This window comes from Symphalangus syndactylus, chromosome 17 (genome assembly GCF_028878055.3).
Source record: "Symphalangus syndactylus isolate Jambi chromosome 17, NHGRI_mSymSyn1-v2.1_pri, whole genome shotgun sequence".
Lineage (NCBI taxonomy): Eukaryota > Metazoa > Chordata > Mammalia > Primates > Hylobatidae > Symphalangus > Symphalangus syndactylus.
Genome location: NC_072439.2, coordinates 20097955 through 20114702, shown reverse-complemented (window position 1 = coordinate 20114702; position 16748 = coordinate 20097955). Strand labels below are relative to the sequence as shown.

The 16748-nt window shown below is 54.7% G+C and overlaps 1 protein-coding gene across 1 annotated transcript in view; it reads left to right on the top strand.

Annotated features, from left to right (window-relative positions):
• Positions 1-15396, top strand: part of MEGF8 (multiple EGF like domains 8) — a 52429-nt gene extending 37033 nt beyond the window's left edge. Inside the window, 7 exon segments of the mRNA XM_055250273.2 lie at positions 5091-5298; positions 5479-5638; positions 6167-6359; positions 6831-7001; positions 7376-7506; positions 7998-8130; positions 12150-15396. Of these exon segments, the coding sequence (XP_055106248.1) occupies positions 5091-5298; positions 5479-5638; positions 6167-6359; positions 6831-7001; positions 7376-7506; positions 7998-8130; positions 12150-13418 (2265 nt within the window). The 3' untranslated portion in view covers positions 13419-15396.
• Positions 15397-16748: the final 1352 nt, after the last annotated feature.

Genomic DNA, 16748 nt, shown 5'->3' with positions numbered 1-16748 from the left:
TGGCAGGGACCTTTCTTCCACCATCTCCTCCACCCGCCTCCTTCCATCTCCCTGGCTCTAGCCTCAGTCCTGCTTCTTTCTCGTGCCACCATCTCTTTCCTCCCTCGTTGCCTCATGAGGGTCCCTGCTGTGTCCTCCAGCCATGCTTCTGTGTGTGCCGCTTTCCCAGCCCCTGGCCTCTGCCTCTCCAACTTTTGTCCATGGTATCATGGTCTCCTCATCCTTTCCATGACTTTAAAAAATTTTTAATTTAATTTTTTGTTTTTAATTTGTCGATATAATTCATAGGTTCACATCCATGACTCTTAATACTTCTCCCTTCAACCTCCCAAACCTTTTCTGCTTCCCTCCTCTCTCTTTCTCTCTCTACTTATGGAACTTTTGGTTGTAAGAAACAGACACTACCCTCAAGGAAGTGTGGGTATTTGATGGACTCTGAGAGCAGGAAGTGTTTCTGCTCTGTCGCTCTCAGGCCACGACCCGTAATCTCAGCTGTTCTCCGCACTTCTCCATTGTCCGGTTTCTCTTGGCCTGATAGTCAACACACATGGCCGCAGATGGCAGCCTTGACCCCCAGTCTAGATGCCTTCTAATTCCAGAGACCACGTTCATCTCTGTGTTTGTCAGTTAGCTCACATTCTCGAGGAGAAACTCTGACTTAGTGCACGAGCTACATGTCCAGCCTTGGTGTGGTGGGATGTGGCCAGGGAGGGCTAGGAGCACGTGGTTCAAACGTGGCAGGTCAGATCTAGGCCTCTCCTAGGCTGTGGGGTGGAGAGATGATTCCTGAAGGTGGGTGTGGCCTAGGCAGGCATGTGTGTACCCGTGACAGTCCGCCCCTTCGACTGCCTGGCACATGCTCTCTTGTTTCCGGAAACTCCATTCCAAAGATGCTTCCACCTGACATGATTAAACTGTCGCGGTGGCAGACAAAGGCATTCGCACCCCACCCCACTGCCCCCCAGTGGGAGATAAGACACATTCACCTCCCACTGTCACATGTGGAAGCAATGTCACTCAGCCAGAGCCCACTCCTCATTCATACCTCGATTATGCAAGACCCACTCGAGGCAAAACTACTCACCATCCGACGACCCATGAACTAAGTGATCAGTCCAGCCACCACCCAGACACTAATAGACAACAGTGCAGGGATGTGGGACACTTGCCATTTTGAGAGGTGAACTAAAGAAACCAACAGCACTTCGTGGAAATTCAAGACCAGGAGGGCAGGGTGTGGAGGACCAAGAATCCCACAGACCAGGAGCCCTGCCTGGGAGTGGTACATTAGCTCTCACCTGGAGGTAGTTTGCCTTGCGATCAAAAGCTCAGGCTGTGAAGTCAGTGGGATCTGGGTTTGACTTCAACTTGGCCACTTCCTGGCTGTTTGACTTTGGATGAGTGACTTCCCCTCTCCGAGACCTCAGGGAGAGTTTGCTAAAATGGGAATCATTTCACTAGATCCTGTCCCCTAGGGAGGTTGTACCAGTTAAATGGGGGGAATTTACTTAGAGCATAGAGGAATGCCTGCCATTCAGGAAGGACTAAAAAATGGCTAATGATCATGATCATTGTTACTGTAATGAGCAGTGGTGAGAGGGCCAATCTGGCTGACCCAAGTCCTGCCACTGGGAGGATTCCCAGTCTCCACTGTACGGGACACACCAAGAGGGTGGCTGCGGGAGTTCCCCATGGGGGCTCTCAATGTGGCCAGAAGGGCAGAAGTCCCTGTGATTTTGGTCTGTGGTAAGCAGAGGCCTCTCGTCTCCAAGCCTGGAGTCCTACTGGTAGTATGGGTTCTCCCTGGATATTATTGAGATTTCCATCATTTATCTTTGTGGGAGCTCCAGGGAGCAGAAGGCATACCCACAGTCCTGTGGGCATGCGCTATTCCCCCAGCCTCTCGGTGCCTGCCAAGTTCTCACATGCCTGAAGAGCTGGGGGTGCTAAGGAGATGGGGGAGTGGCCAGGAGGGAGGCAAGGGGAAGAGGTGGGGCCAGTGAACTGGAGAGCACAGCCTGTCCCCAGGGGCCAGACGAGCGCAGTGTTGATGGTGTATGTGAATGTGAGAGGGGACTTTTGCCAGACTTTCTATGAAACCTCCTAGCTTTAAAGTGATGGCTTAGCTGGGTGGGGTGGCTCAGGCCTGTAATCCCAACACTTCAAGAAGCTGACACAGATTGATTGCTTGAGGCCAGGAGTTTGAGACCTGCCTGGGCAACATAGCAAGACCCTCATCTCTACAAAAAAAAAAAAAAAATTAGCCAGGCATAGTGGTGTGTGTCTGTAGTCCCAGCTACTTGGGAGGCTGAGGTGGGAGGATCACTTGTGCCTGGGAGGTTGAGACTGCAGTGAGCCATGATTACAGCACTGCACTCCAGCCTGGGTGACAGAGCGAGACCCCGTCTCTAAAAAAAAAAAAAAAAAAAAAAAAAATGTTAGGCCAGGTGCAGTGGCTCACACCTGTAATCCCATCACTTTGGGAGGCTGAGGTGGGTGGATCGTGAGGTCAGGCGTTCAAGACCAGCTTGACCAATATGGTGAAACCCTGTCTCTACTAAAAATACAAAAATTAGCCAGGCATGGTGGCAGGTGCCTGTAATCCCAGCTACTCGGGAGGCTGAGGCAGGAGAGTCGCTTGAACCTGGGCGGCAGAGGTTGCAGTGAGCTGAGATCGCGCCACTGTACTCCAGCCTGAGTGACAGAGTGAGTCTCTGTCTAAAAAAAAAAAAGAAGTGTTGGCTTAGATTCCACCACACAAATCAAACATAATAGGCGTGCAGGTGAGACCTGTTATGATTTGGCTCAAGGGCTGCCTGATTCTAACCATCCGGCATTGTTCTTTTTTTCTTTTTTTGAAATGGAGTCTCGCCCTGTCGCCCAGGCTGTAGTGCAGTGGCATGATCTTGGCTCACTGCAGACTCCACCTGCCAGGTTCAAGTGATTATCCTGCCTCAGCCTCCCGAGTATCTGGGACTACAGGTGCACGTCACCACACCTGGCTAATTTTTGTATTTTTAGTAGAGACCAGGTGTCACCATATTGGCCAGGCTGGTCTCGAACTCCTGACCTTGTGATCCACCTGCCTCGGCCTCCCAAAGTGCTGGGATTACAGGCGTGAGCCACCACGCCTGGCCCAGCATTGTTCTTTTTAATGGCTTTGACCTGTGAGTCTGGAGCAGGCAGCGGAGACACTCCTTCTCTGGTCTGCCTCCTTCCTGTCATCCTCCCTCCCTCTCTTCAGCGAATTTATCATTGAGCACTTTCTTTCTGCTGGGTGGTTTGCTAGGCAGGGGGGAATGTCAGCAGATGAGCTAGAGTCCTGCTCTCAGAACTTATGTTCATACACCTTTTCCATGAACTCAGGAAATGCAGTGTATGATGTTGGGCATCTTTGCATTTGGTCACTAGGGAGATCACAGCAGAAAGTGCTGTGCAGGACTGAGGATTCAGGGTTCTCTACCCCTCCCAGATTGTCCCACCATCTGCCAACAAGTGCCCTAAATTTAGATCTGGAAGCCCAGCCCAGCAGAGAATTTGCCTCTGGCAGTTCAGCAAGTCTCAGTGATTTGCAGGCCCCTCAGTGGGCTCCGAGCTCCAGCCACAGCAGTCAGGGTTTTCTATTTCAGGATTCCATGGTTGCTTTGCCTTTTCCTAAGTGCTTTCAGGCAGCCAGCCCAAATTAACCTCCTTCCTCTTATTCTTCACTTATGGCCCAAGCAATAAATAAAATGCCTTATATACTGAGGTAAGTTCCCAAGAGCCTGAATCTCATTGTGCACATTTTTGGGGTCCTGACATACAAATATGGCTTGTGAGTTGCTACCCAGCCCCTAACCAAGGACTCTCAGGTTCTCAGTATGGGGTGGGAGAAGCCTTTTTGCCTCAGCAGCCACATTTTTTCTTTTCCTTTTCTTTTCTTTTTTTTTTTTTTGAGACGGAGTCTTGCTCTGTTGTCCAGGCTGGAGTGCAGTGGCGCGATCTCCGTTCACTGCAAGCTCCGCCTCCTGGGTTCACGCCATTCTCCTGCCTCAGCCTCCTGCGTAGCTGGGACTACAGGTGCCCGTCACCATGCCTGGCTAATTTTTTCTATTTTTAGTAGAGACGGGGTTTCACCATGTTAGCCAGGATGGTCTTGGTCTCTTGACCTCGTGATCTGCCCGCCTCGGCCTCCCGAAGTGCTGGGATTACATTTTTCTAAGAAACTGTGGTTTGCAACCCCACTCCTGATACTCTTTTCTGTCTCCTTCTGGGATCATTGTCATTGTTCCTTTACCTGGAAGAAACAGAAGTGCCCTTAGTGAGGAGGGGAACTCCCTCCACCAATACAATGGTACCTGTTGGAACCCAGGGTAGAAAGTACAGCAGGGCCTCACAAGGAACTGGAGACAGAGACTGGAAAGCTGCCTTTCCATCTGTCTTTAGGGCACGTGGTTCTCATCTCTGTCTGTTTCTGCAGCCTGCTCTGTTCCTGCCTGTCTGTGCCCTCTTTATTTGATCATCATTTGCTTATCTAAACAATCCCTTCAACCCAAGTCTGCGCAATCTTCCAGTTTATTTTCTTTTTTTGAGACAGTCTTATTCTGTTGTCCAGGCTGGAGTGCAGTGGTGCAGTCGTGACTCATTGCAGCCTCAACCTCCCGGGCTCAAAAAATCCTTCTACCTCAGCCCCCCAGGTAGCTGGGTCTACAGATGTGTGCCACCACGCCCAGCTAATTTTTTATTTTTTTGTAGAGATGGTGTCTCACTGTGCTGCCCAGGCTGGTCTGGAACTCTTGGGCTCAAGTGATCCTCCCACTGTAGCCTCCCAAAGTATTGGTATTAGAGGTGTGAGCCACTGCGGCCAGGCAACCTTCCAGTTTCAAGATCCTCCCCAGCCCGGCTTCCAGCCTTGGTGTGTAGTTACAAACGCTTGAGAGGGAAAACATGATGACCCCAGCTAGTGTCCACTTTGCTCTACCTGTCTGTGGCCAGGGAGGGGTGAGACCTCAAAGAGGGTATGGTCTGGGAAGATACCCAGAATGTGTTTGTTTAAGCTTATTTCCCCATCTCTCTCTTCCCTGCATCCCCATCCCCTCCCCCCCATACAGTGTCTGAGCCCTTCCTACCTGCCCCTGCGATGTATGGCCGGAGGCTGTGGGCGGCTGCTCCGGGGACCTGAGAGCTGCTCCCTGGGCTGTGCTCAGGCAACCCAGTGCGCCTTGTGCCTGCGGCGCCCCCATTGCGGCTGGTGTGCCTGGGGGGGCCAGGATGGGGGTGGCCGCTGCATGGAGGGTGGACTCAGCGGCCCCCGTGATGGTGAGAGGGCTTTGGGCATGGGGGGAGAGGGGCTGGCCCTTGGCTGGGGTCTGATACAGTGAACAAAGGGATACTGGGCCAGACCCAGAGGTGGGGCTCAGAGGAGGCAGGAGGGAGGGCCTAGGCAACTGGGGCAGGTGGTACAGAGGTCCAGGTAAAATGCTATATCCCCGGTGCTAGGGCTGACGTGTGGGCATCCAGGGGCCTCCTGGGCCTTCCTGTCCTGCCCCCCCGAGGACGAGTGTGCAAACGGGCACCACGACTGCAACGAGACGCAGAATTGCCACGACCAGCCCCACGGCTATGAGTGCAGCTGCAAGACAGGCTACACCATGGACAAGTGAGGCCACAGGCGGCGTGGGGGCCAGACAGGCTAGGGTGGGAGAGTCTGTGGGGAGCAGTAATGGATGAGGCCTAGAGCCAAGCAGCACAGAAGAAAAGAAAGCTTGAGGCGTGAAGGCAGTGGGATTGATTCCTGAAGGTCAAGAGTGGTGAGACTGAGCAGGGAAGAATGAGTTTCATAGGGTACCCCAATGGCCAGGCACAGTGGCTGATGCCTGTAATCCCAGCACTTTGGGAGGCCGAGGCAGGTGGATCACTTAATGCCAGGAGTTCGAGACCAGTCCACAGGGAGACCCCATCTCTACAAAAAAATAAAAAAGAAAATAGGGTACCCTCAAAAGAGGAGATAGGGTTGTGGGCTACGCCTGGAGGGGGTGGTGGGCTAGATCCTGAAAAGGAGATATTGACAGGACAGAGCAGAGATGAGCAACCAGTTGAGAAAAGGGTGGGGTAGTTGGTTGGGTGCTAGGCCATGAAGCCACGAGGAGGGTGGCCACCTGCCCTGAGCCCTACTTTGTCCCTGCAGCATGACAGGGCTGTGCCGCCCTGTGTGCGCCCAGGGCTGTGTGAACGGCTCATGCGTGGAGCCCGACCACTGCCGCTGCCACTTTGGCTTTGTGGGCCGCAACTGCTCCACGGAATGCCGCTGCAACCGCCACAGTGAATGCGCTGGTGTCGGGGCGCGCGACCACTGCCTGCTCTGCCGCAACCACACCAAGGTGGGCCGCCCGGGGCCTCAGACCGCCGACCCTGGAACCCAGGCCCTCGCTTGCCTTCATCCCACGCTCAGGCGTCTCGCATCTCATTCTGAGCCCTGATAAGCCAGGGACAGATAAGCCAGAGCCCTGTCCCAGGGAGATGTGTGGAGACTTGGGGGATGCTGCCTGGGTTTGGATCCCAGAGGGTCTGCCCTGGAATAGTGGACGGAGTGGGTGCTGGGCCAGGAGGACAGGCACGTGGAGGAGGATTTGAGATAATAGAGAGAAGGGCTTTTGAGCTCAGCACTTTGGGCTGCAGGTGTGCAAGGGAAGGCGGGGGCTAAATCCCAGGGAGGCTGAGATTGTCCAAACCAGGTACCCGAGCCTCTATTGCCCTCCCGTGGGCTCTCAGAACCTGCCCCTGTGCCCCCCACACCCTCCTACCCCTGGTGACTCTCCAGCCTCTCTAACTATCCTGTCCTGGGTTCTCAGGGCAGCCACTGTGAGCAGTGCCTCCCGCTGTTTGTGGGTTCAGCTGTCGGAGGCGGGACCTGCCGGCCCTGCCATGCCTTTTGTCGTGGAAATAGCCACGTCTGCATCTCCAGGAAGGAGTTAGCAATGTCCGAGGGAGAGCCAAAGAAGTACTCACTGGACCCAGAGGAGGTGAAAGAGAGGGGTCAGATGCCTGGGTCTGAAGGAGGAGGGGCTGGGGAGCTCCTGGGTCTGAGGGAGGAGGGGCTGGAGGCCTAGATTCCTGGGTCTGAGAGAGTAGAGGCGGGGGTCTTGGACTCCTGGGTCTGAGGGAAGAGGAGCTGGGGCCTGGACTCCTGGATCCGAGGGAGGAAGGGATGGGAGCCTGGCCTGGGTCTGAGGGAGGAGGGGGTGGGAGCCTGGCCTCCTGGGTCTGAAGGGGGAGGGGGTGGGAGCCTGGACTCCTGGGTCTGAGGAGGGAGGGGATGGGAACTGGACTCCTGGGTCTGAGGGAGGAGGTGGCTGGTCCATGCCTTTCTGTGATCACACTGTCTTTCCTTGGCCAGATTGAAAACTGGGTGACAGAGGGTCCTAGTGAAGATGAGGCTGTGTGCGTGAACTGCCAGAATAACAGCTATGGGGAGAAATGCGACAGCTGCCTGCAGGGCTACTTCCTCCTGGATGGGAAGTGCACCAAGTAAGAGGAATGGGGGGCCGGGGATCCCACCCTTCTCACTGGGAGTAGCTCTGGAGCCAGACCCCCTCTTTAGTCCTCCACCCCCAGTCAGGAGAGGATGAGACCCCCAGGGAGCACCCAGGCTGGGGTCGGGGTAGGGAAGGAGCTGGAATGTGATGCCACTCCCTACCTCCAAGTCTAGTGCTGAAGTGTAGGCCACAGAGCGGCCCGATCGAGAACAAGATGGGGCGGCTGAGGGCAGAGGCCTTGGAACAACCTCCCCTTTCCATCTCCTTCTTTCTGAGTGTTCAGTGAGTGCTGGAGTCTGTGCAACTCGGGTTCCAATCCCAATGGCAATTTAACTGCTTTGTGGCCTTGGGCAAACTGCTTGACCTCTGTGAACCTTAGTTTCCTCTTCTGGCCTGTTGCACAGAGTTGAGCTCACATATGGGGTGTCCATCCTGGACCACTGCAGGCCATGGGGGCTCCGTAACCCTCAACTTCTTCCCCAGATGCCAGTGTAATGGCCACGCGGACACATGTAACGAGCAGGATGGGACGGGCTGTCCTTGTCAGAATAACACAGAGACGGGCACATGCCAGGGCAGCTCCCCCAGTGACCGTCGAGACTGCTACAAGTACCAGGTGCGGCTGCAGAAGCTAGCGGTGGGCCGAGGGCCCTACACCTTATGGAGGTCAGGGCTGGGATGAGGTAGCCAGGCTCAGGCAGGACTGACAACATGGGATCCGAATCAGTGGTTTTGGGATCCAGTGCAGCTTGACAGACTGTTCTTGAGCCCCATTCAGTTACAGGCCCTGGGCAGTGATGCTGGGGACCAAGATATGAGCCTCTGGGAGACTCTCAGACTGGTGGGGAGACAGTCTCCATTACAGGTAGTCACAGCTAAAGGTGGCACATGCCAGAAAATCTATCTCATGGTAGCTCAACCGAAAAAAGAAAATGGGCTGGGCATGGTTGCTCATGCCTGTAATCCCAGAACTTTGGGAGGCTGAGGCGGGAGGATCACTTGAGCCCGGGAGTTCAAGGCTAGCCTGGGCCACATAGTGCAACCCCATCTCTGAAAAATATTTAAAAATTAGCCTGGCATGGTGGTGCACATCTGTGGTCCCAGCTACTTGGGAGGTGGAAGTGGGAGGATTGCTTGAGCCCAGGAGGTCGAGGCTGCAGGACTGTGTCTCAAAAACAAACAAACAAACAAACACACACACACACACACACACACACACACACACACAAAAAAAAAAAAAAACAGAAGAAAAGAAAATGTATTGACTCTTAGAACTGAGGGTCTGTGATCTGCCTTCAGGACTGGCTGGATCCAGGTGCTCATACAATGCCATCAGAAGTCTCTCTGCGTCTTGACTCTGCTTTTCTCTGCATTGGCTTCATTTTCAGGCAGATTCTTCCCAGTTAGCAGGCCCCCCTCTGATGAACTGAGGCTAGCAGAGATCTCATATCATTTAATACCCAGATTCAAATTCCTCTCGAGTGCGTTTCCCTTTTTCTTCTGCACAGAGGCTTCTGGAGCGCCTGCACTGGCCACCTGGCTGGCTGCTGTGTTCCAGACTTGCCTCCATGATGTCCCAGGCTCCCTCCTCAGAGGGCAGCTCCCACCACCCCCCCCACCCACCTTCTGTCTCTAGTCCCAGAGGGAAGAGAAAGTCTCTTGCTCTCAGTCTCCCTTACCCATCTATAGAAACATAATAGCTGCAAAGATGCAACCCCATCCCAAATGACAACAGTTTTACAAGCCTTACTGACCCCTAACATTTCTATCCTGGGCCAGAATTTCTGCTTTTTCATTTTATTTTTTTAATTTTTAATTTAATTTAATTTTTTTTGGACACAGAGTATTGCTCTGTTGCCCAGGCTGGAGTGCAGTGGTGTGATCTTTGCTCGTGGCAGCCTCCACCTCCTGGGTTCAAGTGATTATCCTGCCTCAGCTCCCTGAGTAGCTGGGACTACAGGCACATGCCACCATGCCTGGCTAATTTTCTGTATTTTAGTAGAGATGGGGTTTCACCATGTTGCCCAGGCTAGTCTCAAAACTTCTGAGCTCAGGCAATCCATCTGCCTTGGCCCCCCAAAGTGCTGGGATTACAGGCGTGAACCACCACACCCGGCCCAGAGTTTCTGCTTTCTTGATAAGGGAAAGGCCTATTGGCTTTTACCAGGGAGTCTCAGAGATTAAATCAGACCTCCTCCTCTACCAGGTCTGTTGGCTGCTTAGAAGTAGCAGTTTTTCTTGGTTCTTTTTTTTTTTTTTTTTGAGACGGAGTCTCGCTCTGTCGCCAGGCTGGAGTGCAGTGGCGTGATCTCAGCTAACTGCAACCTCCGCCTCCCAGGTTCAAGTGATTCTCCTGCCTCAGCCCCCCGAGTGGCTGGGACTACAGGCACGCACCACCACGCCTGGCTAATTTTTGTATTTTTAGTAGAGACGGGGTTTCACCATGTTGGCCAGGATGGTCTTGATCTCTTAACCTTGTGATCTGCCCACCTTGGCCTTCCAAAGTGCTGGGATCACAGGCGTGAGCCACCACGCCCAGCCGGTTCTTTTTTTTTAATGTATTTATTTTTGAGACGGTCTGGCTCTTTCACCCAGGCTAGAGTGCAGTGGTGCAATCTCAGCTCATTGCAACCTCTGCCTCCCTGGTTTCCATCATCCTCCCACCTCAGCCTCCTGAGTAGCTGAGACTACAAGCATGTGCCATCATACCTGGCTAATTTTTTTTTGTAGAGGTGGGGTTTTAACCATGTTGCCCAGGCTAGTCTTGAACTCCTGAGCTCAAGCAATCCACTCACCTTGGCTTCTCAAAGTGTTGGGATTATAGGCATGAGCCACCGTGCCTGGTCGGGCTTTTGGGTTTTTTTTTTTTTTTTTTTTAACACAGGGCTTACTCTGTCACCCAGGCTAGAGTATAATGGCACAATCATAGTTCACTGCAGCCTTGAACTCCTGAGCTCAAGTGATCCTCCTGCCTCAGCCTCCTGAGTAACTAACTATAGGCACACATCACCATGCCTGGCTAATTAAAAACAATTTTTTAAAGATGAGGGTCTTACTATGTTGCCCAGACTGGTCTCGCACTCCTGGGCTCAAGTGGCACTCCTGCCTCAGCCTCCCGAAGCACTGGGATTACAGGCATAAGCCACTGCGCCTGTTTTCTCTTGGTTCTAATAGTGATTGCAGTAATAACTAGAATGTCAGGAGCGCCTGCCACAGAGCTGGGTGCTGTGCCGTGTAGACAGTGGTGACAGCATAGATATGAAAAGTTTTGCAAGACTGTGCTGGGGCCTCAGTGGGGTACAGACTTAAGAGGAAGACAGATTCAGAGACATTAAATGTCCTAGCTGGGCACAGTGGCTCATGCCAGCACTTTGAGAGGCTGAGGCGGGCAGATCACTTGAGGTCAGAAGTTCGAGACCAGCCTGGCCAACATGGTGAAACCCCTTCTCTACTAAAAATACAAAAATTAGTTGGGTGTGGTGGCAGACACCTGTAATCCCAGCTACTCGGGAGGCTGAGGCAGGAGAATCGCTTGAACCCGGGAGGCAGAGGTTGCAGTGAGCCGAGATCACGCCACTGCACTCCAGCCTGGGCAACAGAGCGAGACTCTGTCTCAAAAAAAAAAAACAAAAATCTCACTCCAGATCAGGTGGTCAGTTAGGCTTGGAGCCTGGAGTGACCCTGGACTGATCTCAGAACTTGAGTGGTTTCCACTAAGCCACAGGAATCATAGCCATTATCCATCCAGCCACACATTCATTCAGCACACAGTCATTGAGCACCTAGCATATGGCAAGCACTGTGCGGGTTGCTGGGGACACAGTATGGAACAAAGCAGGCAAATGTTCTGTCTTTAGGCATTTGCATTCTCATGGAGGCATCAGAAATGAACAAACAAGTCAGACGCTCGTGTGTTAGACAGTGATGAGCGCTAAGGAAAGTTAAGTAGGAAGCGGAGGCTAGGGCTGTTGCGGAGTGGGAATGGTAGACACAGTGGCCAGGGAAGGCCTAGGTGAGAAGGAGCCTCTTGAGCAAAGACCCGAAGGAGGCAAGGGGGCTTGACAGGCTGACAAGTGACAGGAGAACCATACAGGCAGAGGGTCCGCCAGTGCAAAGGCCCCAGGGTGGGAGAGCGCCTGGCACAGTATAGAAGCATCCAGGCAGGCAGGCGAGGCTGGCTGACCCCGTGCCAAGTGCCATGCACATGATCAGTGGTCCTGTGAGCGAGCCGTGGTTACTCCCTGTGTGCAGAGCTCATGGGTTAAGTCTGTGTGCTCAGGCTCAGTGAGGTTAAGTCACTAGTCCAAGGCCACACAGCTAGCAAGGAGGTAGAGCCGGAATGCAGCAGCGTTCTTCGTTGCTGTGCCTCAGAGTGCCAGAGGCCTCAGTATCAGGGTGCTCAGGTCATTAGGGTGGCACCAGGGGCAGCAGTGCTGGAGTGTCAGGTCCTGGCAAGGTCTACACTGTGGCAGAGAAGGTCCAGGGGGGTCACAGGGAAGTGACTGGGGCAGTGGGGGTGAGGCCCAGGGCAATGGCTACTTAACAGTGGGTATAGAGTATTGGTCACTGCTGCTTGGGGGACAGGCTGGCGCCGCGCTCAGCCCTGATAGCCACTGCCTCTAACCCTGCCTGCAGTGCGCCAAGTGCCGGGAATCGTTTCACGGGAGTCCGCTGGGCGGCCAGCAGTGCTACCGCCTCATCTCGGTGGAGCAGGAGTGCTGCCTGGACCCCACGTCCCAGACCAACTGCTTCCATGAGCCCAAGCGCCGGGCACTAGGCCCCGGCCGCACTGTCCTCTTTGGCGTGCAGCCCAAATTCACCAATGTGGACATCCGCCTGACGCTGGACGTGACCTTCGGGGCCGTGGACCTCTATGTCTCCACCTCCTATGACACCTTCGTGGTCCGTGTGGCCCCTGACACTGGCGTCCATACTGTACACATCCAGCCACCCCCACCCCCACCACCTCCACCACCCCCTGCAGATGGTGGGCCCCGGGGGGCCGGGGATCCAGGAGGAGCAGGGGCCAGCAGTGGGCCGGGCGCCCCAGCAGAGCCACGGGTACGGGAGGTATGGCCGCGGGGCCTGATTACCTACGTGACAGTGACGGAGCCGTCAGCAGTGCTGGTGGTCCGCAGCGTGCGGGACCGGCTGGTCATCACCTACCCACACGAGCACCATGCCCTCAAGTCGAGCCGCTTCTACCTGCTGCTGCTGGGCGTGGGAGACCCAAGTGGGCCCGGCGCCAACGGCTCGGCCGACTCGCAGGGCCTGCTCTTCTTCCGGCAGGACCAGGCCCACATCGACCTGTTTGTCTTCTTTTCCGTCTTCTTCTCCTGCTTCTTCCTCTTCCTCTCACTCTGTGTGCTCCTTTGGAAGGCCAAGCAGGCCCTGGACCAGCGGCAGGAGCAGCGCCGGCACTTGCAGGAGATGACCAAGATGGCCAGCCGCCCCTTCGCCAAGGTCACCGTCTGCTTCCCACCTGACCCTATTGCCCCGGCCCCCGTCTGGAAGCCGGCTGGGCTCCCACCACCCGCCTTCCGCCGCTCTGAGCCCTTTCTGGCACCCCTGCTGCTGACAGGGGCCGGTGGGCCCTGGGGACCCATGGGAGGGGGCTGTTGCCCACCAGCCATCCCCGCCACCACTGCTGGGCTGCGAGCTGGGCCCATCACCCTCGAGCCCACGGAAGATGGCATGGCCGGCGTGGCCACACTGCTGCTCCAGCTGCCTGGCGGGCCCCATGCACCCAACGGCGCCTGCCTGGGGTCAGCCCTCGTCACACTGCGGCACAGGCTGCACGAGTACTGTGGGGGCAGTGGGGGTGCTGGGGGCAGTGGGCATGGGACTGGTGTGGGCCGGAAGGGACTGTTGAGCCAGGACAACCTCACCAGCATGTCCCTCTGACGTGCCCAGGGTCCTCATCCACAGCAGCTGGGTCACCTGATGGGGCCGCCCTGGACTTGGGGTCCCTCCACCTGGGGGCCCCTGGACACTGTCTACCTGGAGACCACTGGCTCCCTTCCCTCAGGGGTGCCCAGATGGGGCCTCCTTTGTTCGGCATTCAGCAGCTATTTATTGAGTACCTACTCTGTCAGGCACTGTCATAGGCATGGGGCAAAGCAGGAACCAAGAGACGAGGTTCCCTAATCTCATGGGACTTAGATTCTAGTGAAGAGAGACAATCAGTGCAGACGCACACACCCCACACGCACACACACATGAACACATGCACATGTGCACACACGAGTAAGATGGCTTCAGAGAGGGAGAAGCGCCATGAGGCCTCCAGAGGACGTGGCAGTGAGGGACGATGGGGTGAGTCAGCTGGGCATTCAGAGAAGCTAGACTGAGAACGCCTGAGAAGAACCAGCTACAGGAAGAGCTTCGAGAAGTGAAGGCAGAGGCCCTGGGTGGGAGCAGGCTTTTATTGGAAGGACCAGAAAACTGGCAAGTGTGACCCAGATCAAGTGTGAGGAGATGAGGCTGGGGACAGGCAGGGGCTGGATCACCCAGGGCCTTGTGGGCCCCACATAGGGTTTTGGGTTTTATTCTCAGGGCAACGGGAAGCTGTTGGATGGTTTGATGAAGGGGAGTGACAGGATCCGATGTACCTATTTAAGAATTTAAGAGGGCCAGGCGCGGTGGCTCATGCCTATAATCCCAGCACTTTGGGAGGCCAAGGCGGGCTGATCACAAGGTCAGGAGTTCGTGACCAGCTTGGCCAATGTGGTGAAACCCCATGTCTACTAAAAATACAAAAATTAGCTGGGCATGGTGGTGCACACTTGTAGTCTGAGCTACTCGGGAGGCTGAGGCAGAAGAATCGCTTGAACCCGGGAGGCGGAGGTTGCAGTGAGCTCAGATTGCGTCACTGCACTCCAACCTGGGTGACAGTGCGAGACTCCATCTCAAAAAAACAATTTAAGAGGTCACTCAGTTGTGCTGTGGAGAATGGACCGGAGGGACAAGAGGGGCAGCAGGGATGGTGGGCTGGAGTAGGGTGCTGGTAATGAGGGAGTCTGGCTCAGATGCAGGCTGTGTGTGGAAGAATATAATGATGGTGTGGACGTCAGGGTGAGGGAGGAGACAAAACCACGATGACCCCTAGCTTTGTGGCCTGAACTGCGGGTGGCTGAGGGGGTCGTTAATTGAATGGGGCAGACTGGGGTATATGAGGAAGATCAGAGTCTGGTTCTTGACATGAGATGCCCTTCAGACATCTCTTCACTCAGGTCCAACTAGGGATACAGAAACACTGAATATTTCAACAGCAGAAATTGAGTGGGGGGATTGATAGCGCTGGCGAGGGAAGCGGCTGGGAAGAGACAAATGGCACCATGAGACAGCCCAGAGGTGAATAGGACCCCCAGGCTGCAGGGACAAAGCTCAGCGGTGGTGTTACCTCACCGGGGACCAGGGTCACGCAGCGAAGCTGGAACAACAGAGGCGTGTTGTGGGGGAGCCTCAGAGGGGACAAAACCTCTGCCTGAGATCCCACCCCAGGTGGGCATGGGGGCCACTGAGGTTGGGGATGAAAATGCCGGTACCGTCAGTGCACAGCCCTGTTCCAGACAGTGCTGCCTGGAAGATTTCTGGGCTCTCCCGAGGAGCCACCCCGCACCTGAGCCACCTCCTTGGACTCCTGTCCTCTACCCCTTTGAGGACCTCCCTCCCTTCTACCCTAGCTGTCTTCTTGAACTTGGGACTCTTCTTTCCCAAGACTTCCATCACTAGCTCCTGGAGGGACTGGACTCTGCATCTTCCCTTCGCGTGGAGCCTCAGTGTGAGAGGCCCTGCCAATGCATGCATGTCAGAGGTGGTGGGGACCACATTGGAAGAAGAGGGGGGCGACGAAATTAACAAATAAAAAGTATGGGGAAGACCCAGGTGTCTGAGTGCATCTGCACATGTCCCAGCAGGGCTAGGTCTCAACTCTGACCCAGCCCCACATGCTGGATAACTTGGATAATTGCCCTTACGATGGTGCCACTTCCAAGCCAGGGTGGCTTTGTTCCTGGCTGCCCCTCTTAAAGGGGGAAGGGGGAAGGGTATGCCACAACAGAAGCGTAATAAACACCAATACACAGCTCTTGTTTCCCAGAAGGGATGCGCTGAGGGCAGACGTGGGTGGTGGCTTTTGACTCTTCCCTAGATCTTCCTCAGGGAGACCCCAGTTTGGCTCAGGAGGGAAAACAGGCTGCATTGGTCCCAGCTATGGCTTTTTGTTGTTGTTTTGTTTTGCTTTTTGAGCTGACAGAGTCTCACTCTGTTGCCCAGGCTAGTGTGCAGTGGTGTGATCTTGGCTCACTGCAACCTCCATATCCCAGGTTCAAGTGATTTGCATGCCTCAGCCTCCCAAGTAGCTGGGATTACAGGCACGTGCCACCATGCCTGGCTAATTTTCTTCTATCTTTAGAGGAGACAAGGTTTCACCATGTTGGCCAGGCTGGTCTCAAACTCCTGACCTCAAGTGGTCCGCCCACCTTGACTCCCAAAGTGCTGGGATTACAGGCATGAGCCACTGCACTTGGCCTTTTTTTTTTGAGACAGGGTGTCTCTTTTTCTGTGACAGGCTAGAGTGAAGTGATGCAATCATTGCTCACTGAAGCCTCAACTTCCTGGGCTCAGGCGATCCCCCCACTTCAGCCTCCCGAGTAGCTGGAACTACAGACGTGTACCACCTCACCCAGCTAATTTTTCTAATTTTGGTAGAGATGAGGTTTCACCATGTTGCCCAGGCTGGTCTTGAATTCTGGAGCTCAAGTGATCCTCTCACCTTGGCATCCCAAAGTGCTGGGATTATAGGTGTGAGCCACCATGCCTAGCCCAGGCACAGATTTTATTCTGGGCCCCGATAGAAGGGTTCAAACCAGACAGGGCCGAGAATGAAATGAGACCCCAGCACAATGAGCTTTCTCTTTTTCTTTTTTTTTTGAGACGGAGTCTCGCTCTGTCGCCCAGGCTGGAGTGCAGTGGTGCAATCTTGGCTCACTGCAGGCTCCGCTCCCCGGGTTCACGCCATTCTCTTGCCTCAGCCCAAGTAGCTGGGACTACAGGTGCCCACCACCTCGCCCGGCTAATTTTTTGTATTTTTAGTAGAGATAGGGTTTCACCGTGTTAGCCAGGATGGTCTTGATCTCCTGACCTCGTGATCCGCCCGCCTCGGCTTCCCAAAGTGCTGGGATTATAGACGTGAGCCACCGCGCCCAGCCCAGTGAGCTTTCTCTAATTCGA